This window comes from Heloderma suspectum, chromosome 14, assembly GCF_057233095.1.
Source record: "Heloderma suspectum isolate Gila_16-S chromosome 14, 16-S_ref, whole genome shotgun sequence".
Lineage (NCBI taxonomy): Eukaryota > Metazoa > Chordata > Lepidosauria > Squamata > Helodermatidae > Heloderma > Heloderma suspectum.
The window spans coordinates 7,853,417-7,878,319 of NC_139471.1; the positions used below are offsets into that span (position 1 = coordinate 7,853,417).

The 24,903-nt window shown below is 43.5% G+C and overlaps 2 protein-coding genes across 4 annotated transcripts in view; one reads left to right on the forward strand and one right to left on the reverse strand.

The window, feature by feature from the left end:
* The window catches only part of FBXW2 (F-box and WD repeat domain containing 2), a 77,052-nt gene that overhangs the window by 16,268 nt on the left and 35,881 nt on the right, over positions 1–24,903 (forward strand). For 2 of the 3 annotated variants that reach the window (XM_084821517.1, XM_084821516.1), the window contains one exon: positions 133–4,760. The exons of the other annotated variant lie outside the window; for it this stretch is intronic. In XM_084821517.1, coding sequence (XP_084677643.1) covers positions 133–421 — 289 coding nt within the window. In that variant the 3' untranslated portion in view covers positions 422–4,760. Of the gene's footprint in view, positions 1–132; positions 4,761–24,903 lie in introns of those variants that run through there. 3 annotated transcript variants of the gene reach the window in all.
* LOC146335660 (uncharacterized) lies at positions 18,891–22,867 on the reverse strand. Its single transcript, XM_084821518.1, has one exon. It carries the CDS (start codon positions 22,637–22,639, stop codon positions 21,302–21,304), a length of 1,338 nt encoding a protein of 445 aa, XP_084677644.1. The 5' UTR covers positions 22,640–22,867; the 3' UTR covers positions 18,891–21,301.

The window sequence follows — 24,903 nt, forward strand, 5'->3', positions numbered from 1 at the left end:
CATCCTTAGAGGATTATAGTCTAGAAAATCAACACCATTTAAAAAAAATCCAATTTCTCAAAAGGTTAACTTGTCTTGCTCGAGAGTTTTCTTCTGATCGCTCTGCTTTTCTCTTCCTCACTGCTGCTGCAGGGTTATCAAACCACCCGAGTTTGCAAACTTGTCCTTGCTGGGCTTCGGTGACATTTTTGCTCTCCTGTTTGATAACCACTATCTATACATAATGGACTTGAGGACAGAGAAACTGATCAGCCGTTGGCCGCTGCCAGAGTACAGGAAGTCAAAGAGGGGCTCAAGCTTCCTGGCAGGAGAAATGTCTTGGCTCGATGGTTTGGACGGTGAGAACGATATGGGCTTGGTCTTTGCCACCAGCATGCCCGACCACAGTATTCATCTGGTTTTGTGGAAGGAACACGGCTGAAGAGAACCAGCAGAATATGTGACGTGGCTTTTTAAACAAACAAACAAAAATACACCATGGAGGTTGCCAGCGTCAACACAGGAGACTTTGCATGAACCAAAGCTGCACATCTTAACGGATATCATCATGCAATGCACAATCATTTAACCTTTTCATTTTCTACATCATTTTGAGAAAAGGAGAGTGGAGACGAGCAACGAACTGGGGAGAGGGGGATGTTCGTTTATTTTTTAAATTTTAAACATAATGCATCGCAGCATGCTAATAACCTCCACCACCAACTCACATATACTCATGTTCAACCATACAGTTGAGCATATTTCATGACTGTGGTTTTAGTTTTCTTTTGCGAGGAGGGAAACCTATTCAAAAGAGAGGGGTACTGAATCTCAGACATCTCTTCTTCTTTTCCCCATTCCTCCCCTATGCCCTGTATCTCTTGCTGAAAGGGGGGAAAAAGTAGGTAATCAAATTTGCTTTTTTAAAAAACATCTTATTCACAGCCAGTATGAGAGATTTGTTCGGTATACAAAAAGGACTTTGCTGGTAGACAATTTTCTTTTGGGCTGGTGCTACTCTCCCTTCCCCCTGTCTGTATCTCTCTCTCTCTCTCTCTCTCTCTCTCTCACACACACACACACACACACACACACACACACACTCTTCTCTATGCACAGTGCAATTGGGAGAAGACCTTGGCCTGACATGCTTCTTTTTCTTGGCCCTTTCCATGCATAGATGTGATGAACACCTGAACCAGGAGATTCTGCAGGTATTTGTTGTTTTGAGCTTCGATGTGTAGAAGTGTCAGCATCCGGGGTCCAAGAGAGACCAAGTTCAGATAGGTACAGGATCCCTCAGCTAAGGCATTCATTTGTACTCGGGGAGAAGACGGGAAGGAAACACGCAGGCCTGAAGTCCACTCTTGATCACATAGAAGCAAGCAGGGGAAGTAAACAATTTACCTGCTCCCTCAAGAGATGCTTGGTCTCATATGATGAATTCTTAGGTCAGGTTAAGATAGTCGCCCTTTAATTGAATCACCTTGGGGATAGAAGTCTCTGTCTGCCTGTGGTATGCACCAGCAACCACAGGCAGACAGAGGGTTCTATTCACAGCTGCTAGAACACATTTCTAGCCCTCTTTACAAAGACAGCCATCACTGCTGCCACTTCTGAATCTAGTGATAAAAGGTGAGAATGTTACAAGGATGGGGAGAGGGTAGGAACAGCCGCTGCCACCATTTCCCCCTTGTAAAGTGAACAGGGTGAGGGAGGAAGAAACATTCCAGAAGGATGCACCTGTAATGCTTGTCTCAGCCAGCTACCTGTACAGGCGCACGGAAGCTTCTGTTTCCGTGATGGCTCATTTTAAAGGCAACCAATCCAGGCTTTAAAAAATAATAATTGAAGAACACCCTACATCTTACTGAAAATATTTCTTGACAGCTTGTTTGCAGTGTAAAGGACGAAACCAAGTTTGTGCTGTACCCTGGCAAATCCTCTGTTAGGACCGAAGGAGTTTGAGATTTAAAAGCAGAAGCGTAGCAGTAAAGTGTATGTGGCAGGTATGGGCCTTCCCCACCCCATGCAGTTCTCTTCGTAGTGGGGAGCTGGAGCAGAGGCTTCTTCCAGCACGTGCTATAAAAGTTTACATGACAAATTAATAAAACCATCTGCCTGGTATAATGCTCATGCCAATGTGCAGTTACTGACTGAATGCTTTTGGATTGCCTCTTTGGCCTCTCTGTGAGGACTTAAAAATGAAGGATTTATTTCTGTGCATGCACACGCACACACTCTCCAATAACTCAGCTACTATGGCTTTATTGAAGGGAGAAAGGAGTAAAATCTCTTGAAGCTGAAGGATGAATTGCATGTCAATGGAGATACAGTTTAAATAATGATGTTTATTTAAGACATCATTATTTACAGGTGGGGGGGTGGGGGGACTTGCTGTTAGGATGCCTTCACTGTCCATTGATTGTTTAATAGACAACACACAGGTCCATGCACAAGAATCTGCAGTCAGGGGTGCGATTATGGCCTAAAGGTATGTCTGCGCATCAAACTGCTGAAAACAGGGTGCTGTACTAGATACATCTGTCTGATCCAGCACAGCTCCTTAGGAGCACAAAGGCTCATGCAGGTCCAACAGGTAAATTCAAGTGCATTGCATATGACTGGATGGGGATTCTTGCCTCCAGCAGCACAAGCCCAGTGCAGTACAATGTGCAGAGATCGAGTAGGCATTCTCTAGTTACTGAGGGCTCAGAGGGACCCTTTAACTCTGTGGTGGGACCTCTGGCCCTCCAGATGTTGGACTATAACTCCCATCATCAAATCATAGGGGTGGAAATCTTCTAATCTAAATCCTTGATAGAGACAGGATGCAGTGACAGCATCCCTGCCAGATGGGTGTCCAGCTTCTATTTAAATCCCATTGGCCATGCTGACTGGGGCTGATGGGGCTTGGAGTGCAACAACACCTGGGGGGCTGCAGGTTCCCCATCCTGGCTAATTAATCCATTTCTGGAGGCATCCTAGCAGTTCTCTCAGAATATGTTAGGAGGTCATTAGCAATTCCCAAGCTGTGGAGTCAACTAGACCAGGCTGCCAGTCAGTTATGTTTTGTCAAGAACTGTACTGTCCCACCCGCAATGGACGAAGAGTACCAGGTCTCTTGAAGTAACATTTTACATGCAGCAGTATCCTTTTGCATGCAACGGTAGTGTAAAAAGTGTGTGTGTGTGTGTGTGAGAGAAACATTACATAGGAAATGCTCTTTCAGAATCAATGGCAACTGCAGCTGTTAGGTACAAAAGCCTAAATTCCAGGACCCTTTGCGGCACTTCTTTTGTGGCGGCGGCTGCCTCTCAAGTGAAACTTTTTTCCACCCCAGTCCAATAAGCAGCCCCCATCTGATATTCCCCCTCTCCCTTTCCTACCTCTTGAAGTGACACTTGAGAATTATCTCCTCCACTTCAGTGCTTCCCCTGACAGCGACCTCCTTTTTTAAATTGTTATTTTCCCCCACTGCACTTACACAAGTCTGCAGGTTCAAATGACTGCTTCAGTGCATATTTTCTTTTGTGATTTCTTAGTAATGTATTGGTGGAGGGGACTGACAAAGGAGAAGGCAGAGGGGAGGTTGCACGGCACTAGTGAGATTGCAAGGAGCTGTTGGTTTTTTCACCACTCTTGCTGGGCGGCTCTGTAGCCCTCTCAGACAAGCCACTCACAAACCACTCTGTCTGGTTCGGACAACACGACAAGCCATGCTGAGAATGAACAACCTACAACAGGCCATGCGTTCTCAGCGTAGCTTATCGGTGGTTAACAATCGACATTTGTGCCTCAGTGCTGGGTTTGCACGGCAAGACACACTGAACAAACATGGCTCACAACCCACTGTGGCTGATTGTGTCACGCAGACCAGGTCAATGTAGAACTCCACAGTGTGAGAAACATCACCTGCTGGTTTCTGTAGAGCAAGATGCTCCAACTGGCATATAAGCAAACCAACTGTGTGTGTATGTGTTTCTAGTCAGTTGGGCTCCCTGGAGGCAAGCTAGAGCAGTTTCTGAGAATGCCAATCTTTACAGTATGATTGCATGGCGTAAGTATCTGATCACCACCACCACACACACATACACTTTGCCGCAAACATTACCGCAGATGGTGATGGTGTTTTTCCTGCTCTCTATGTAAGCCTCCCTTGCAAATCTTGTATTTTTTTAAAGATACAAAAGGGGAAAAAATGCTTTAAATAACTCAGCACTACAATGCTGAAGACGCAATTACTTGGAATCCATTTGCCTCTTAAGTGCGCTGTTCTAAGGGATCATTTGTCATTATTCAGTAGTTTCAGAGTATCCTGAAGTAACTATCATCATTTACCAGTGTGTGGGTAAGGCATTTGATGGGCCATCACCTCCTGGCTGGTTCTCTCTACGGCCCCCTGCTTAGGAAAAGTTCATAGCTCTGTAGTAGAGCTCTGTGGTAGCGCTTTCAATGCCAAGGTCCCAGATTCAATCCCCGGCATTTTCAGGTAGGGCTGGGAAAGATACCTATCAGAAAGCTTGGTGAGCTTTCATCGCTGATCCTGGACACACTTTTGCTTGAACCACCCTTCAACCTTGATTCAAGCATGCCTTGAATCCTGTGCCTTGGGACCTTGTCATGGATTATCCCGCTTGACTTTAAGACCCTGTTACAGCCTCCTGTTTGGATTATCTGTTTATTTGAACTTGGGCTCATGAAGGACTCTGATCTGTGGACTTTGGTGAGGTGCGTGTGTTGGTGTCCTGCTGTAATAAAGGAGTTCGCTGTTCCTTTAACATGTGTTTTGTCTCTCTCTCTCTCAGGTATCCTGGTCCCAAGTTATTTAGGGCTTTGTACACTAGTACTAATACCGTAAACCTGTCCTGGTAGCGAATAGGCAGCCAGTGCAGTTCCCTCAGCAAAGGAGTTACCTGCTGAAAAGGGGCAGCTCCTGACAACAGCCAAGCTGCTGCATTCTGCACTAGCTCCAGCTTCTGGACCAGTATCAAGGGCAGCCACAGATAGAGGCATTGCAGTAATCTGGTAACTAATGCCTGTACCACTGTGGGCAAGCTATCCCTGTCCAGGAGAGGCCATAGCTGGCAAACCAGCCAAAGCAGGTAAAAGGCACTCCAAGCCGCAGCGGCCAATTGGGCTTCCAGTGGCAGTGATGGACCTAGGAGTACCCCCAAACTATGGACCTGATCTTTCAGAGGGAGTGCAGCCCCATCCAGAACAGGTAATGAGCCTATCTCCCGGACTCGGGAACCACTCACCCACACGGCTTCTGTCTTGCCAGGATTCAGTTTCAGTTTATTGGCCCTCATCCAGCCCATTACTGAGTTCAGGCACTGGTCCAGGACTTGCACAGCCTCTCCTGATTCAGATGTCACAGGGAGATAGAACTGTGTGTCATCAGCATACTGATGGCACTTGGCTCCAAATCCCCTAATGACTGCTCCCAGCAGCTTCATATAGATGTTGAACAATATGGGGGCAAGATGGTACCCTGTAGCACCCTGTAGCTCAATTGCCAAGGGGCCAAGGAATGGTCACCCAATATTACTCTCTGAAATCGACCCTGCAGGTAAGACTGGAACCACTGTAACACAGTGCCTCTGATACCCATCCCACGGAGTCGATCCAGGAGGATACCATGGTCAATGGTATCAAAAGCCAATCAGAGGTCGATCAGAATTAACGGGGTTGCACTCCCCCTGTCCTTCTCTTGATAAAGGTCATCCATCTGGGTGACCAAGGCTGATTCAGTCCCATAATCAGATCGAAACCTAGACTGGAATGGGTCTAGATGATCAGTATCCTCCAAGAGTGCCTGCAGTTGGTCCGCCATGACCCTCTCAAGTACCTTCCCTAGAAAAGGGGTATTTGCGACTGGGCAAACGTATTGCATAGTAAATATATTGCAAATGTATTAATAGTGAATATATTGCAATTAAAATGCAAATGCATTTTAGTTTTTCAGTTTGTGTTTTAAATCTGGTATTGTATTTTAAACAGCACTGCGGCTAGGTTCTGTTTGGTTATTATTTTTATACTCTAGTTTTAACCTTTTAGAGTTTTAATATTGTATTTTATTCTCTTGTATTTTATGGTTTTAATTGTTGTGAACCACCCAGAGAGCTTCAGCTATTGGTCGGTACAGAAATGTAATGAGAGGAAAAGAGGACACAGATTTGCATAAATTTGCCCGTGCTAATTTATGATAGATGCAAATTTAGAAATAATGACGATCATTTAAATAGAACTAGAATACATCTCACATTGCTGGGGAAGACTGTGTCCATGTGACCTGTGTGCCTGCTCAGTCTTCTGTCCAGGTGCTAACTCTTGATGGACAACTTCCAGGCCCCTGTTCTCCCTCCCTAGGGTTTTTTCCCTTTAAAACAGACTTGGATGGGATAGTCCTCAAAACAGAAGATTCCTTCAAATCGAGGACAGTTCTCTGTACAGCAGGGCATAAAGCCAGAGGAGTCTAAATATGCCTTTAGCGATCCCAGTATCTGGCACGAGAAACAGATTTTGCCACCTCTAAACTTTGTCTCATATCTCTAATCATATATTCCCTCTCCCTCTCCCTGAACGATTTCCCTTCTCCTAAAAGAAAGTAAGATTCTAGTCCTCATTCTTCTGAATAAAGGAATGAATTAAATAGGAAGTTGTCTTACACTGAGGGCGAGTTCGCACATCATGCTAAGCCACCCTGAGAAGAAGCCGCAGTGGCTGGGTGGCTTGTCCCTGATAGACACTTGCCTGCTTGGTGGTTTCCCATGGCTTGTTCCTCCCTCAGTCCTCCAGCCTGCTGCCAGCATGTATCCCAGCAGGGAGCTTTGTGGAAGAGATCCTCTTTTCCTTATTCTCTACATCAGCACCCTTTCTGCAATTGGTCTGCTCCGGTTGCTGGCTGATGAGGGAAACACTGAAAGCTCTACTCCAGGGACTCCAATTGGGCCAAACATCCCTGTGGAACTACCAGGAGTATGCCATCTGATGGACCTCAGTGACCGGAAAAGTTGATAAAGGGAGAAGGCACTCTCTCAACAATCCTGGTCTCAAGTTGTTTAGGGCTGTATACATTAGTACCAAAACCTCAGACTCAGCTAATGTCCTTTGGTACATTAAATAAGGTTTAATTGGTGAATTAAACCTTATTTCTACATCACAGTCCAAAACAGGCAAGGTAAGCTCCTGAAAAGGACATAGAGTTTCTTACAAAACTGTTCCTTGATTCACAGATTATATGGCCTTTTTTTTTCTTTTCAAAAAGGAATAAAAGGATAGGAGTAAAGCGAGTTATTTATAAAGTAGGCCACCCTAATTGGATGACACTTTGGCTTGGATCCAATCTTTATATATATATCATTTTTATTTTTAGTGTTTTAAATTCTTTTAAAATTGTACGTCTTGCTTTTTCTTTATAAATAAACTGGACTCGGCGAACATGCGAAATCATAAAAAACATAACATCAGGTATAATGTGTTTTTAAAAACAAGACCAAAAAAGACCTCAGATCCATGAAGTACATGCTACACAGCAGGAGAAGATAGCGAAATAATATTTCATTAACAAAAACAATAATCAGAAAAAAACAACAACCAAACAACAGACCATTCAAGCAGCTTCACCTGACTCTGAATGCATTCTGAAAGAGCCAAGTTTCTTAATTTTATCTACATTTAGTATTAAAATTGTAGGTTAAAATTCAGTTCAATGGCATTTAAGTGTGTATAGGACTGCAGCCATAAATGTTTACACTGTCCACTTATGAGTGGAAAAATCATGTTAAGTAACAAAGGGAAAGATAAAACAGCACAGTACCTGCTATCTTGTCCAGTCACAGAGGAGCACTCTGAAATCTTGTATTTTCTCCAGTCCTTTTCCGCTGCATATAAAGAAAGCAAATATCCAAGAACAAGTGTGTTTCAAAAATATTTTCTGGATCAAAACATTAGGGCAGATTCTCTTTCACTCTTCCAATCTGTTCCCAAAAGCTTTGCTTGTTTGTTTTTAGGCATGAGTTTTTCAGTCAATAGTTTGCTTTTTGGAATTGCTCATCCAAATATTGTTACTCAGCCATTAAAAAGAACAAGAAAAGAAAGAGTAAAGTGGAAAATGAGAAAATCCTAGGACACATCAGAGCATACAAACTCTTTCAATAGGGATAGCTGGTATGTAAAAGTTCGAGCTGGCTGGAAAAACAAGTTCACCAAGTCCCAGTACCAAACAGATGAGCTGTCTGCTGTTCTTTGAGGAGAAGACTAGCTGAAGTTCCGTAGGTGACTGCAATGCTGACCTGGGAAAGAGGCAGAAAGAGATACCATCCAGAACTTCAGTTTCTTCAATGCATTTGAGGAAAATGAATGCTGCAGACCAAACTGGAGCTGGACGCCATCAATATACGGTTGACGCCCATCTTTATCTCGCTTTTTCATCTAATCCAGGTGTCACCCTGGATGTCTTAAACAGGTATTTGGATGAAGTAATGAGTTGGATGGGTGTGAACAAATGGACACTTAATCCAGACAAGATGGAGGTGCTCTTTGTTAATGTCACCATATCAAATTGTGGAAGTGGTATTTAGGGATGTATGGATTTTGTTAGACTGGGATCTCCTTAGCATTTATACGCACACACGACACGCCAGACCAGCATAACATGCTCTGGGTTTCAAGATAAAGTTTCTTTTGCAATACAGGGGAAGAAAATCTGGAGATACTTCATTTGAGGAGGGGCACTCATCAGCCACTCCCAAACCTGTTCTGGATGCTGCAGCTTAAGTAATAGCAATATTAAATAATAAAGTAAAGAGAGCATCTGGTGAAGACTCGCAGCCTACCCAGTAAGATCTGGGGTCACAATTTCCAAGTCAGAAAATATGGCTTTTGCTTTTGCAGGGATGGGGCTTTCCTTACTTCTCTGAGAAGTTCCTGGGGCAATGCTACCAGGTTAAGGCTACAATCCTTAATAATGCAATATGCATTATTGAACCCATGTTCAATAATGCATATTGAACTCAATGGGACTTGCTTCTGAGTAGATCTGTGTAGGATTGCGCTGTACATTTACTTTGGCTGATAGGGCCCAAATATGCTGGGAAGGTGTTAACTTTTTTCTCTCTATGCCATTTTCTTGCTGAAAATCACACACCCACACCCACACGCTATTTGCCCATAATAGTAGATATGATGGTCACCTGAATTAAATTCGCCCATACCTGTCCATTTTAGTTCGCTGATTCCCAAGATGTCGATGTTCAATCTTGCCATCTCATGTTTGACCACCTCCAGCTTACCTTGATTCATTGATCTGACATTCCAGGTTCCTAAACAATATTGTTCTTTACAGCATCGGATTTTCTTTTCACCACCAGACACATCCACAGCTGAGTGTCCTTTCGGCTTTGGCCCAGCCGCTTCACTCTTTCTGGCGCTACTTGGAGATACCCTCTGCTCTTCCCCAGTAGCATATTGGACACCTTCCGACCTGAGGGGCTCATCTTCCGGCGTCATCTCTTTTAGCCTTGTGATACTTTCCATGGGGTTTTCTTGGCAAGAATACTGGAGTGGGTTGCCATTTCCTTCTCCAGTGGACCACATTTTGTCAGAACTCTCTGCCATGACCTGTCCGTCTTGGGTGGCCCTGCACGGCATAGCTTATGGCTTCACTGAGTTACGCAAGCCCCTTCGCCACAACAAGGCAGTGATCCATGAAGGGGCCAAAAGGTGCTATTTGCAGTAAATACAGGAGTGCCTTTTGGGCAAATAGCAGCCTGAGGGAGAGGCGATTTTCAGTGGGGAAACAGTGCAGTGAAGAAAGAGTTAAACCCTCTCCCTACATGCCATAGTCCCAGTCTAGGTCAAGGCCCTCTGCAGCTTCTTTTTCTGAAAAAAGAAGTGACTGGTGCTAAGCATGTTTCAAAGAATGCATGCTTAGTTAACATAACCTCAGTGGAGGTGAAGCACCTCGGAGAGCTCCTTTAAAGTTCTGACTGAAACCCAGAGTGGATTCACCACTCCGCTGACATCAGAGCCACCAGCCTCCACTGTATAACTTTTAGTTCAACTCTCATTCTCTATGCCTGTGTCTATTCCAAAGCCCCAAATCTAACAGCTGAGCTACCATGGGAGCATTTAATCAAAGGGCAGGATACAAATTTCCCATCAAAAGAATTAATAAAATAAATAGCTGTTTCTCTCACATGCACAAGTTAGCTCTCTTTGCTGCTGAGGAGGGCAACACCTTCTTTAAGCTCTGATGGGCATCTCACTCTAAAACACAAGATATTTCTAGCTATTGTCAGGGTTGGAACTGAGCCCATAGAGCCCCAAAGCAGCTCTGATTCTGAGGAAGAACTCCAACCCATGGGAGAGGAGCCTGCTCTACTCAGAGGTGAAGCTGCAGGGAGAGCCCCCCCCCCCCCCCGGTTGCATTCCTGACAGAGATAGTGACCCTGGCAGCGAAAGAGCAGGAGATCAGTTGTTGCTAGACACAAGGCGCCAGCACAGAGAGAGGCGTGAGGTGGAGGGCGCCGAGAGGAGGCGCTCAGCCTGCTTGGCGCTATGGCAACGGCTGCGCCCCGATGCCCCACGGGTAAGGGGGGGGAGCCTCCCCTCCTAGCCCATAAGTTTCAGAGCTTTCCCACCCTTCTCCTCAAAACAGGGACCAACTGCATAGATGGAGCTTAGGTTACCCTGTTAGGGTACCCTTTGCAGTTCCTTGCTTAGTTGCTGGCAATTAGCATCTGAAAGAGTCATTAAGTTGTAAAGGAATAAAGCCTTGGAGAGAATCCCTTTTGTCTGCATCTTGTTTGAGCTACTGGAGGAGACTTTAAGAGGTAGCAGGGCACTCCTGAGCTATGAGGAGACCTTCTAACAATTAGCTCCCATTGATGCAAGAGACATTGGGCTGGTTCGTATGTGAAGCTAAGCCACCCTGGAGAATAAACTGCAGTGGGTCCGTTGCTTGTTGAATAACCCACGTGATTCCCAAGAGACGATTGGGCTCATTGAGGCTTCTTTCCTCCTCAGTCCTCCAGTCTGCTACCTGTACATATCCCAGTGTCCTTTGCGTGGCTGCCTTCTTGTATCCTCGTCCCTATGGCGGGAAACTTTCCTGGCCCCCACCCTGCCCTGATCACTACCCCTTTTCAGAGCACTTACTTTGTTTGCCACTTTAACAAAAAAAAATTTCAGTGCTTCGGAAGTATACAAATGGGATTGTAATTCCCTCCCCCCAGTCCTGCACAAGATTCACCTGTCCACTATGTGTAGTCTCACCTTGTCAATTTCCTTGTATGTTACAACTGTGAAGGGAGGCACCAAAGTGAGTAGGTAATATACCGAGAAATCAACAAGGCGAGACTGCTCATAGGCTAATCTACGCACGTTTGTGAAGGATTGGGGGAAAAACAATACGAAGAGAAAGCATGAGCTCATTTGCAGAATTCAGAAGCACCAAAAAAGAAAAAAATGTGAGAGAAGTAATTGTTCATACAAGGAAATTGACAAGACAAGACTACACATAGCGGACAGGCGAATCTGTGCACTCGCACACTTACAAAGGACAGGGTGTGTGTGTGTGTGCAGAATAATAATAAAAAATATGATCCCATTTGTGTAATTCCGAAGCACTGATTTTTTTTTTTTTTAAGTGGCAACTGAGTTAGTCTTCCAAAGTGCCGTTTTGGCATTGGTGAAGGGCTAGTCACTGGCAATGGAGGAGGGAGGCTGGAGAATAGCCTATGGAAAAGAACCCATTCTTTGGGGGCTAATGGGATTTCAGCAGAAACCCTAACTGGGCTGATGTTGTCTCTGTGTGTTTCACAGAGAGCTTTGCAATGGTTTTCACCTCTCCGCTAGGTAAACCACTGCTACCTAACAATTGCTACTTAAGTGTATACAAGCTTCAATTGTGTACTGATTTGCTGACTGTAGCAGAGGGAGCCCCTTCATGGAACACTGCCTTGTTGTGGTGAAGGGGCTTGCGTAACTCAGTGAAGCCATAAGCTATGCCGTGCAAGGCCACCCAAGATGGACAGGTCATGGCGGAGAGTTCTGACAAAATGTGGTCCACTGGAGAAGGAAATGGCAACCCACTCCAGTATTCTTGCCAAGAAAACCCCATGGAAAGTATCACAAGGCTAAAAGAGATGACGCCAGAAGATGAGCCCCTCAGGTTGGAAGGTGTCCAATATACGACTGGGGAAGAGCAGAGGGAATTTCCAAGTAGCGCCAGAAAGAGTGAAGCGTCTGGGCCAAAGCCAAAAGGACACTCAGCTGTGGATATGTCTGGTGGTGAAAAGAAAGTCCGATGCTGTAAAGAACAATATTGTTTAGGAACCTGGAATGTAAGATCAATGAATCAAGGTAAGCTGGAGGTGGTCAAACATGAGATGGCAAGATTGAACATGGATATCTTGGGAATCAGTGAACTAAAATGGACAAGCATGGGCGAATTTAATTCAGGTGACCATTATATCTACTACTGTGGGCAAGAATCCCTTAGAAGAAATGGAGTAGCACTCATAGTCAACAAAAGGGTAGGAAAAGCAGTACTGGGGTACAATCCCAAAAATGATAGAATGATCTCAGTATGAATCCAAGGCAAACCATTCAACAACACAGTAATTCAAGTCTATGCCCCAACCACTGATGCTGAAGAAGCTGAGATTGATCAGTTCTATGAAGACCTACAACACCTTCTAGAACTAACACCAAAAAAAGAGGTCCTCTTCATCATAGAGGATTGGAATGCTAAAGTAGGAAGTCAAGAAATCACCAGGATAACAGGCAAGCATGGCCTTGGTGTACAAAATGAAGCAGGACAAAGGCTAATAGAGTTTTGCCAAGAGAACATGCTGATCATAGCAAACACTCTTTTCCAACAGCACAAGAGGCGACTCTACACATGGACATCACCAGATGGTCAACATCAAAATCAGATTGATTATGTACTTTGCAGCCGAAGATGGAGATGCTCTATACAGTCAGTAAAAACAAGACCTGGAGCTGACTGTGGCTCAGATCATGAGCTTCTTATTGCAAAATTTTGGCTTAAATTGAAGAACATAGGGAAAACCACTAAGCCATTCAGGTATGACCTAAATCATATCCCTTATGAATATACAGTGGAGGTGAGGAATAGATTTAAGGGATTAGACCTGATAGACAGAGTGCCTGAGGAACTATGGATGAAGGTCCGTAACATTGTTCAGGAGGCAGCAACTAAATCCATCCCAAAGAAAAAGAAATTCAAGAAAGCAAAGTGGCTGTCTGATGAGGCTTTACAAGTAGCTGAGGAAAGAACGGAAGCAAAAAGCAAGGGAGAAAGGGGAAGATATACCAAACTGAATGCAGATTTCCAGAGAATAGCAAGGAGAGACAAGAAGGCCTTCTTAAATGAACAATGCAAACAATGCAAGGAGTACGACAAAGCTGTATATTGTCGCTCTGCTTATTTAATTTATATGCAGAGTACATCATGAGAAATGCCGGGTTGGATGAATCACAGGTTGGAATTAAGATTGCCGGGAGAATTATCAACAACCTCAGATACGCAGACGATACCACCCTAATGGCAGAAAGTGAAGAGGATCTAAAGAGCCTCTTGTTGAGGGTGAAAGTGGAGAGTACAAAAGCTGGTTTGAAACTCAACATTAAAAAAACGAAGATCATGGCATCTGGCCCCATCACTTCCTGGCATATAGAAGGGGAAGAAATGGAAGCAGTGACAGATTTTATTTTCTTGGGCTCCAAGATCACTGCAGACAGTGACTGTAGCCATGAAATTAAAAGACGCTTGCTCCTTGGGAGGAAAGCTATGGCAAACCTAGACAGCATAGTAAGAAGCAGAGACATCACCTTGCCGACAAAGGTCCGTCTAATCAAAGCTATGGTTTTCCCAGTAGTAATGTATGGCTGTGAGAGCTGGACTATAAGGAAGGCTGAGCGCCGAAGAATTGATGCTTTCGAACTGTGGTGCTGGAGAAGATTCTTACAACTGTGGTGCTGGAGAAGACTCTTACGAGTCCCCTGGACTGCAAGGAGGTCAGATCAGTCCATCCTAAAGGAAATCAACCCTGAGTGCTCATTGGAAGGACAGATACTGAAGCTGAAGCTCAAATATTTTGGCCACCTAATGTGAAGAGAAAACTCTCTGGAAAAGACCCTGATGCTGGGAAAGACTGAAGGCCAAAGGAGAAGGGGACGGCAGAGGATGAGATGGCTAGATAGCATCACTGATGCAATGAATATGGACTTGAGCACGCTCTGGGAGACAGCGCAGGACAGGAAGGCCTGGCGTGCTCTGGTCCATGGGGTCACGAAGAGTCGGACACGACTGAACGACTGAACAACAACAAGCAGAGGGAGATGAGGGAAGTATGGCCACTCCCATCAGCTCTGCCAAAAAGCCAGCTAGATCAGACTGCCCTGTCAATTAACTGTCAACGGTCATCTCATCAGGCTACAGGTGGGGGTGGGGGGAGATGGGAAGTAGGACCTCTCCATCAGCTCTTCTGAGAGGCCAGCAACTTTCAGCTTCTCCTCACCTCAAACTCTGTATGTCCTTCAGTCACTATAAGAATTTTGTAACTACGACCTAGTATCTGAGTTGGCTTTTTTTCCTCCTCTCAGTCCCAGCAGGGATGATGATAACATCAGTTGGAGCACCAGGGTAATTGATGATCCTTCTTGTTCTGGCAAATGAATGAGGCGATAATGAAGCTTTCACGCTTATTCTTGTTTGTGACAGATTAGCATACAGGAAGTCAAAGAAGGATGAAAATAATCAAGCAGAAGCTGGATACTTCTTTCCTTTTTTTTTTTCTTTTGATGGCATTCCTCCATTACTAGAAGTTTAAATGGGAACACTTCTTTGCAGGGTTGCTTGCATTTCTGGCATTCCTCCATTACTAGAAGTTTAAATGGGAACACTTCTTTGCAGGGTTGCTTGCATTTCTGGCATTCCTCCATTACTAGAAGTTTAAATGGGAACACTTCTTTGCAGGGTTGCTTGCATTTCTGGCATTCCTCCATTACTAGAAGTTTAAATGGGAACACTTCTTTGCAGGGTTGCTTGCATTTCTGGCATTCCTCCATTACTAGAAGTTTAAATGGGAACACTTCTTTGCAGGGTTGCTTGCATTTCTAATTGGAACCTCAAAGTTGCATTGCAGCTGGCTGGAGATCTTTTGATAAAGCTCAATGTGTTTTATAAGTCAAATTTATCCAATCAGAAGCAAGCACTAATCAGGTCAACGGAGTTTATTCCCCGGTAACTCTGTGTAGGATTGTAGTCATGCTTTGTAAATTTAATCGTGAGATTTATTAGTGGGTTGAATGTTTGATTTGGATGGCTGTATTTTATGATGGAGTTTTTAACCAGAGTGTTGTTAGACTGAAAATCAGAGCAAGTGTCTCTCTCTCTCTCCCTCCCCCCCCCGGGGGGGGGGTATGGAGGCTGTCATGATGAGCTCCTGTGCTTGAAAATGTACTACTACGCTGCTGGGGCTTCATTGGTTCTGCACTTACCTGGATTTTCACTTAAAGAATGTTTTAGTTCAGTGGTTTATATTTGTTATACAAAGAAAGAAAGAGCCATGTCATTGGGTTTAAAAAACAACAACACTTTCCTTTTAGTAACAATTTTTTTATTTACCGTCTCTCTGTCTCTTTTAAAGAGATGCCGTAAAAGGCTAGCCTGCCTGTCATGTAGACAGCCGGTCTGCTAATGTCATAACCCCTGGAAGACCAGAAGATCTGGCTTTTCTTGGAGAGATAAGGAAATATTCACACCCATTCCTTCCTTCTGTGCTTTTGATCTAATAAACACTCTTGTCTGCAGCTACTCAGGGATTGGACTGATGTCCGCCTTCAGCATTTATGCTTTGATGAAATTCATCCCAACCTATATGTGTTCACTGGGCTATTTTTACAGTCCCTATTCATGTATTTACACATGGTACGTGTGTAAGCTATGATGCGTAGTTGGGGATGGGGGCTTGCTTTTTGTAGGGTTCTGACCCCCTGTACAGTGTTTCTGCATGTAGGGACTGTACAGCTGTGCTAATGAACACATGGTAAGAGGATGAGGCAGGGCCTGTGTGTCATCACCTGGTGATGTTTCGACAGCTCATGCCTGCCCTGGATCCTCCTTAATTTTTTTCGTCCCAGGTCAACATTGCTATCATCTGGGGAATTTCAGTCCATCTTCCCTTCAAAGAGCAGCAGATACTAATCTATTTTCCACAGGGACTTGCTGAACTTGTTATTCCAGCAAGCTTTAACTTTTACATCATGCTCCTGCTGAAAAAGTTTGGATTCTCTGTTGTGTCCTAGGATTTTCTCACATTCCACCTTTCTTGTTCTTTTTAATGAGTAACAATATTTGGATGAGCAATTCCAAAAAGTAAGCTATTAGCTGAAAATCTCATGCTTCAAACAAATCTTTTAGGAACAGATTTGAAGACTGAAGAATAATTTGCCATGTTTCTGATCCAGAAAATATTTTTGAAATATGCTCGTTCTTGGGTGTTTGTTCTTTTTTTTTTTTTCTTATGCAGGGGGGAAAGATGGGGAAGATTTTTTAGTGCTCCTGAGTGACTGTAGGAGATAGCAGGTATTCTACTTTGTTGCTAAATATAATTTTTACACTTCTAAATGGACTGTATAAGTCTTAAGCATTTGCTTATCTTAACTGTAACCATACTGTAATAGGATATGTAGGTCATTTTGAGAAATGGGGCTCTGCATTCTGTATCAGCTGAAATAATTTAGATGGTTTTCTATTACGCTGTTTTTTCTTTGGCTGATTATTGCTGTCTTTTTTGCTTACCTCCTGCTGCTGCAGGTCACTTTAGCGGGTGGGGTTCTTGTTTAAAAAATAACATTTCTAATATTTCATTGTTTTTATGATTTAATAGGTTTGCTTCACTGAGCTCATTAATAAAGATAAAGCAAGATTTACAATTTCAAAAGAATAATTTAAGCCCCACTTACAGCACATTGCAGTAATCTAGTCCGGAAGTTGTCAGAGCATGAATAAGTCAAATACCACTTCCATGGTTTGGTATGTTGCTATTAACACCACTCCCACCATAGTCTTCCCCATAGGTTTTTCTATGTAAATTATAGTAATTAGCATGTGCAAATACACATCCTCTTTTTTGGCGATAGGTAAGTGACCACCTAGTTATATCCAAAAGACCCTTTATCTCAGTGATTTGGACTGTGTGACCTTGCGTATCTGTCTATCCGTTTGTAACCTTCAGTGTCCATGTTCAGCCTCTCCGTATAACAAACTCAAACTGCAGGGGGCTGGGAGGGTCTCTACCCTATCTTTGCAACAGGAATGACTCCAGTGAGTTCCCAAGCCATACTGCATGCTGGAACATCCTGTCTTCATCTGCTGGTCATCCTGTCCCTCAGTCGTGTGGTTAGGTAATGTTAGGATCTGGACTGAATGGCCTTAACAGGGGCCCTTTTCAAAATGAGGCAAGCCAGCCTTGCTAATCTTGCTTAGTTGGCCCCTGGATGTCTGCCAAAGTCCTGCCCTGAATGCACCATTGCTCCCCTACCTACCCAGTCAGTACATGTGGAATCTTGTAGGTGGGATAAAGGGACCAATGATAGGAAGGCCACAACTGCCTCATTTCCTGCTGCACTGGGAAATTTAAAAGGTACCAATGCAGATCTTCAGGCTGCAACCTGGCAACTCCATTTGCAGATCAATCAAGGCAAATAGACTATGAGATGAGAAAGCTTGTGCTTTCCCTGACTACACCTCTTCAGGGAAACGCATTATGGCATTTACACTAGTTTCTTTCCTGGAATATCTCCAGGGACCTATAGGAGCAGTTTGCACCACATGATCCTGGATGGAGTAACTGAAGGGTGTTCCACTTCCAGATGTTTGTGGCAGCAACCGAGAGTGCTGCCTCTTTTTATCCTGACAGACTCCTCATTCTTAATAGCTACATGGCAAGCAGGAACAAAATGGTCCTCTCCATGCTAGAAATAATTGTACCTATTGAATTTAACTGATAGGTTTCTCCATCCATAGTCCTTGCCCAGCACACCAAGTTGTAAAGCTGAAAGATGCCTGTTCTCCCATGGCTGGTGTCAGCATGGGGCATCTTCCAATGGGAGCTTTTTCCCAAATGTGAATTACAGTTGTGAGGGGATCAATCTGGATTAGGACTGCAGTGGGGGACAAAAGGTAACTCACTACCCCTTCCACCAGGTTCCTGATCTAGATTGGACCCTCCACCCCACCTTGGCTGCAATTTACTTTTAAAAACCCAATAATACAATTAATAATTGCATGATTGGCATCTTACCTAGTTTGGCCCTGTGTCTGCCTTATCTAAGCTGGGAACTGTGGCTGTGAGTTGGACAGCCGGTAGGATCATGGACCATACAGTAGAATGCACCCCAATGCTTGGGCGGGGCGGGGGGATTGTTATCCAGCACTGTTGAGTGTGTCAGGGACTTTTGCACCGCCAGGATGTAATTATAGGATGACTTCCTTCTGGCTTGAGAACCACCATTCTGCTGTGCACTATCCTAGCCATGTAGGGCCAATGGCTGTTGCTATACAGGCACCAGAGTTAGATGGCCTCCTTCACTCAGTCCTATGAGCCTAGTTTGTGATTCTCTACTCCACCGCTGCTACGCTGTTAGAGGAATATCTCCAATTACAGGCTTGAATTGGTTTGACAATTCTTTTTTGTTGCCAAGGGTCCTCTGGGAACTGTAATTCTGTGAGAGGGGTAGAGGTTTCTATAATTTAGATATGCTCACACAGGTGTGTAACTCCAGTGAACAGACAATAAAAACTAATGACTGGAGAACTAACTTACTTTCAAGAACAGTTCCTAAGAATAACAACTTTATTCAACATACAAGTTTAAACATTTGGTTTAATCATTTCTAATTGTGGAATTACATTCTCTACATTTAGCAGTTTTAAAATAGTTACATTTCCCCCCGAAAGTGTACCTTTTTATGGAAAACACAATACCGCCTTGTCCTAAAATGCAGAACCTGCTAAATATAGTGAGATACGTTTATCACAAACTTTCACAAGGTCCAAGAAAACCTGTCCTGTGGCAAGGAAACAAATCTACACATGCCTACTGAGTCAATAGATTATATGATGCAGTTAAGACAACGTATACGCGTGATGTATATTTTATGTAAATACATCCATACATGTATGTGCAGTTATGTTGAAAGAAGATCAGGAATCTGAAAAATCTCCCAAACTGTTCTGTACAGATTACAATAATTCCAGTGAATTAATAAGAGTCAAACATGAAATCCAATGCAAACTGAACAAATATCCTTTCAAGAAAATGATGCATCTCAGCCATGCCACATATACTTTAATGCCTTTGTAGGTATAGCACTTGTAGACCATTATAATAACATGTGAGTTGTCTTGGAGGTCAGATGGAAAAGAAGGATATAAATGTTCTAAGAAATAACTAAAAACTGGCAGTTGTACTGCATATAATTTTCATAAATTCTGTAATACAGCCTTCCCCAATCTGGTGCCTCTAGATATTTTGGACTTCAACACCTATAAGCCCCAGCCATCACGGCCAATGGTCAAGCATCCTGGGAGCTGTAATCCAAAACATCTGAAGGGCACAGGCTGGGTAAGGCTAATATAGATCAACATTAATTGGAACTGAAAAATAGACATTTTTATGTAAAGTTGCATTTTAAAACAAGCTTTACTAGCTTATACTTGTCAGAATCCAATATTAAAGTGATCCCTGCTATGGCATTATTACAGAGCATTGAAAATCCCATTCTTTATGTGTGTAAGTGTATGTGTATATATGTATGTATCCCTTAGACTTTCTCGTGACAGTACTGGTGCCTTTTCCATTACTCTTCCACAGAGTTGTGGAAGAGTAATCAACCGCAGAGTCCTGAGAACTAACTACTATCTAAGAAGTTGCTGTAGTTATTACCTCCCAACACTTCATAGCTATTCACATGCAACAGTTGATCCCCTGAGAATGGACAAGATGAATTGACTGCCCACCAAACTGGAGAAAATATCAGAATAGGAAGATGCTGTGCCATCAATTTGCTACAGTCAAGCTGCAAACACTGAATAACTTAGATCTCTTAGTTAAGAAATCTAAAATGTTTTCTGTCAAGATATATTCCGTAATTTATATCTAAATTGTAAAGCAACCCTTGGATTCTTTTTTTAAGAAGAGACATTTAGCTTTTTAGAGGCTATAGACCGATCTGAAGGAAGTCACTTTTTGGTGTGATACTATGGTCGCGTTCACACAGAACGATATGGACGATTTTGGAAAACTTGGCTTATCATTCACGAGCAGTGTGGGAGTGCTTGCTGCCTGATTGCTCCTGCTTGGCTCCTCCTATCAACAGGAGTGACTGCAGTAACCAGAAACTCATCAGGAGGAAAAGAAAACCCTTAGTGTTACATCTAAGCTGGGACTCCTGATTTGTTGCTCCCCTAACAAGCCAATGTCTGAAGCCAGAGTTTGAAGTTGTCTTATGGTTCTTGTCACGTTTGAGAGCAACAAGCCAGGAGTCCATGTCTGAATGTAACGCTAAGCTTTTTCCTCCTGCTGAGTTCTTGGTTACTGTAGCTGCTTCCACTGGCAGCAGGAGCCAAGCACAAGTGAATGGGCGGTATGCACCTGCGCACTGCGCATGCGCGATAAGCTAGGATTCTTCAGAGGGAACGTGGCCTATGACCCCCGCATGACTACTGGACTGTGAAAGCATGAAAGCAAAATGATGACTAGGTTGACAGCTGGCGTTCTGAAAAATCCTGAAAAGAACATCAACACATATCAGACCGGTGGTCTGACCCCACCCCAAAAACAACTGATCATGCTGTGACAGCACAGTCTCCCGTCAATACATGTTGACTTTTGCATGCTGCACATTGGGAATCAGGCTGACCTGTATGTCTGAGAGTCCAATTCACAGTGAATTCCACAGTCAGTGCATCAGACCCTTTTGGACAAACCAGTTCCACTTGATTCCTGGTGCATGGTGGCTAGAAAAGAAAAATGCACCTCTGAATCAATCCTTATATTTTCTGAAACTGGTTCTGAAATTGGTTTTTTGTTCAATGTATGATGCAAAAAGCACAATAATAGCTCTTTGCCCTCTCTGATTTTCCATTTATAGTTTATAAAAGTCTAGTATAATGTACTGGCTGCTTGACTCTTGTTTGTTTAAGCTACGAAAATTAGAATTCTACATGAATAGCATTTTGTCAGTAATCATTTTTGTACATGTAAAAACAGAGCTGTCTATTTCAAAATAGATTTGCAACGATTCCCAAGAATTTGTCCCAACTGGAGTTGGAACTCTTTCTAAGGAATTGTTTTTTAAGTGTTTCATTAACTTTGTTAATCAAAGACACATTGAACCTCCATATTGCTGTGTCCCTAATGAGATATTTTTCAGGGATTTCTTTTTCATTGTGTTCTCTGCAATTGTAAAGAATTGCAATGTCTCTGGGAACTTCCAGAGTTCTACTATAACTCTTGAGAATGGAGTGGACTGAAGTCTGAACCACTTTCCTTGGATTAACAATCATTTTTCTAAAATTATTGATCCATAGTTCATTGGGCTCTCTGTAAATATGCTGCAGTATGTTAGCTCCTGGGACAATTTTCCAGAATGAAATGTTGACTACATCAATAGAGGAAAATACACTCTGGGGAAAGAAATGATTCTCAAAAAAGAAGATTTCTGTTCCTGGATTTTGATCTTCAAGGCTGCTTATCATTGTTTTCCAACTGAGATGTTTAATGGGTAGGATAATTTCACCAATGTCATTAAGAACCACATATTTGCTTTTGTACATATTGCGGTAGATGCAATCATTTAGGACTGTGTTTTTTCCATAGTGCCAATCCTGATAAGAGTACCAGAAAGAAGATACATTAACATATGAAAGAATTGGCCAGGGTATAATCTCAACAGTGCCTTCTGCAACATAAAATTTCAAGACTTGCTCCATCAGTTGACTGCAATTGTGCACGTAGATCAATGCCTTCTCTGCACCAAGGATTTTATACATTTCCATGCTTTGTATGAACTGTAAGACATTGTTGTAGTTTCCAAACATCACAGGGAGACAAAGAGTGAATTCAGCAGAAAAGGAATCCCTGGGCACACGGTTTTTAATTTCAAACCTTGGTAGCTTGTCAACATTTCCTCTGGGTGACATATGAATTGACACATATTTTGGAGAGCAGTTTTTGGGTTCCAAGCACACTATATCTGCTGTACCAACAGGAAATCCAAGCCTCTCTGAGTGAATGTCTACAGTTGCCTTCACTATGGAGATAAGGCCATCACGACTACAGCAAAACCAGCAATAAAGATCCTCTACCTTCTTGTAGCGCACTATCGCAATCACACGAGTTATGTTTTGTTGCCTGTTATCATGATATGATGAAATGATGAATGTTTTATTATATTCTAATGCTGTGATTGTATCTTTGACAATCTCACCTTTGCAGGGTTCAATCGACTGTTTAACTGACAGTGGGATAAAGTGTGGCATCAGCCAGTAGTACATTTTTAAGGACAGAATTAGTAGAAAGACCAGTGCCACATATGTCTTTCTTCTATAGCGTGGCATCTCCTACTTTTGACGTTGCAACAGATTACCTATAAGATTTTTTGAAAAAGAGGTAAAAACAGAATGTTTTATTATTCACCTATCTAAAATCAGGACATAATTTCTTTTTTTTTTTACAAAGAAATATGCTTTACAAGGTCTTCAGATCTTGAGTAATTAAAAACTGGACAACATGATGGTATATTTACAATTGCCTTTTGTTAGTAAAATTATTAAAAATAAATAAGCAGTCCCAACTTAATTGCTTTCTTTTAAAAACCAGGTAGTTTCTGAACTAGAAGTACTACTACTGCTACTTCCACCATGCATTTATTTAGCCCCAACACTGTAGGTTCTGTACAAATCCTAGAACACAGCTCTCCTTTTGGGGCCTTTGGGCACATTTGGCATGTTGAAAAAGTGCCCTGGGTATGATCTCGAATTGGCTACTGTAGGCAGGTGGGGGGCCAATCACAAAAAGGTTGGGAGCGCCTCCCTTATATGTTTGTGTTGTGTGTGTGCATGAACGTGCACCCTGTGTATGCTACTCACACTAGCTTCTCTCCCCCTCTGGCTCTTTTCTCTTCTCTCTCTCTGGCTTTCTTTCTTTCTTTCTTTCTTTCTTTCTTTCTTTCTTTCACTTGCTGGCTCCTCTTTCTTTCTTCCTCTCCTTCCTTCTATCTTCAAGATGAAGCTTGACAGCCATCTGTCAGGGATGCTTTGACTTAGATTCCTGCATTGAGCAGGAGGTTTATAGGTCCCTTCCAACCCTACTATTCTATGATTCCATTCTATTTTATCTCTGGCTTTTCTTTCTCTCTCTGACACCTCTCTCTTGCTTCTTTCTTTCCCTCTCTCCTCTTTACACACTCCCTCTCTCTCTCTCTCCCTCCCTCTTTCTTTCTCTCTCCCCCCTTTCCCATCCAAATGAATGGAGCAATTTCTCCATTCATTTCCATGAGGCAAAAAACCCTGTGCCCAAAACTGGCTGTGGGTGGGGAAAGTCACCCCCTGCCAAGGACCCTGTTGCCCCTGTACAAGTGAATAGAGAAATTACTCCATTTACTTGCAGAGTGGGGGAATAACTTGGCGGGCACCTCAGCCTGGCCTTGCCAGTGCAGTGGTGCTATGGGCACTGCATTGGAGACTTCTGGCTTAGAAGGTTTATGTGCAATGTTAGCTCAATTGAATGGGATGTGGGAGGCAGTAAATGAATGAGCAAATAGTGATGTTGTAAGAGCAAATCACACAAAGAGCCAGTTAAGGTGAGGTTAGGCTTTGCTAAAGAAGTACATCCTGAGAAGAGACTTGGAGGAGGAAAACAGAGAAGCAGCCTGCAAACAGAGAGGAAGAGGCTGTTCCACATATAGGGACAGAAATAGAAGAAAGAGACAAAGGTGCTACTGACCCTGAGGTTTTGCTGGGTACAAATTATCTCCTTGTCCCTTGAGGCATGTACAACGTTGTTGTAACCTGGGCAGGATGCTGCAAACAAACAACAAATAAACAACATAAACCACTGTATATTAAAAACCAGGCAAAAATTCTGCACAGGAGATTATGAACAGTACTTCCCAAAGAGATGGTCATGGGGGCATGGCCAGTGCAATAAGTGCTCTCAAACAACTTCTCTGTAACAGTTCATTTTCTGAGTAATCAAAGTAATCCAGTTTTCCAGATAATATGTGCACTTTAAGCCTTTTAGTACTTGAATAATGGTTTAGGACCTCAATACCCAGATCTACATACTCCCTGAAGTGATGTCATGAGTAGCTTTAAATAGCTGCAAAAATTCATCCGACTCATGAAAACTGACAGCCATGAAACTTTAACCAAGGGTGCTTCCAGACAGAGGGCTCCTAGCACTACCGGTCAACAGGCCTGGTTTGGTTTGCACATAACGCTAGGCGTGTACGAAACCCCACTTACCTGGCTCCGCTGGGGTCCGCAGGTAAGGGGAGGCGATCCGGTCCAGTCCTCCCCCCCGGAATCCTGCCCGGCCAGCTCTGCCCTGCGGCCAGTCCACAGAGACGCCGGCCAGGCCGACCCGCAGTGGGGCCTCCACCCGCTGCCGGGCTGCTGTGGACGTAAATGGCGTCCTGCGTAGGGGACGCCATTTGCGTCCCTACGCTAGCCCGTGATAAGCTATGTAAATAGATACATAGCCTATCACGGCTAAAGCAGGGATGCAAATGGCATCCCCCATCATGGGCTAGCGTAGGGACGCAAATGGCGCTGGAGCTGCATCCGCCACCAGGTAGGTCCCTCCTGGGGGGATTCCCTGG

Bases quoted from the DNA above. Each gene is read 5' to 3' on its own strand.
- LOC146335660 (XM_084821518.1), bottom strand. From the start codon at position 22,639: ATGCCACGCTATAGAAGAAAGACATATGTGGCACTGGTCTTTCTACTA.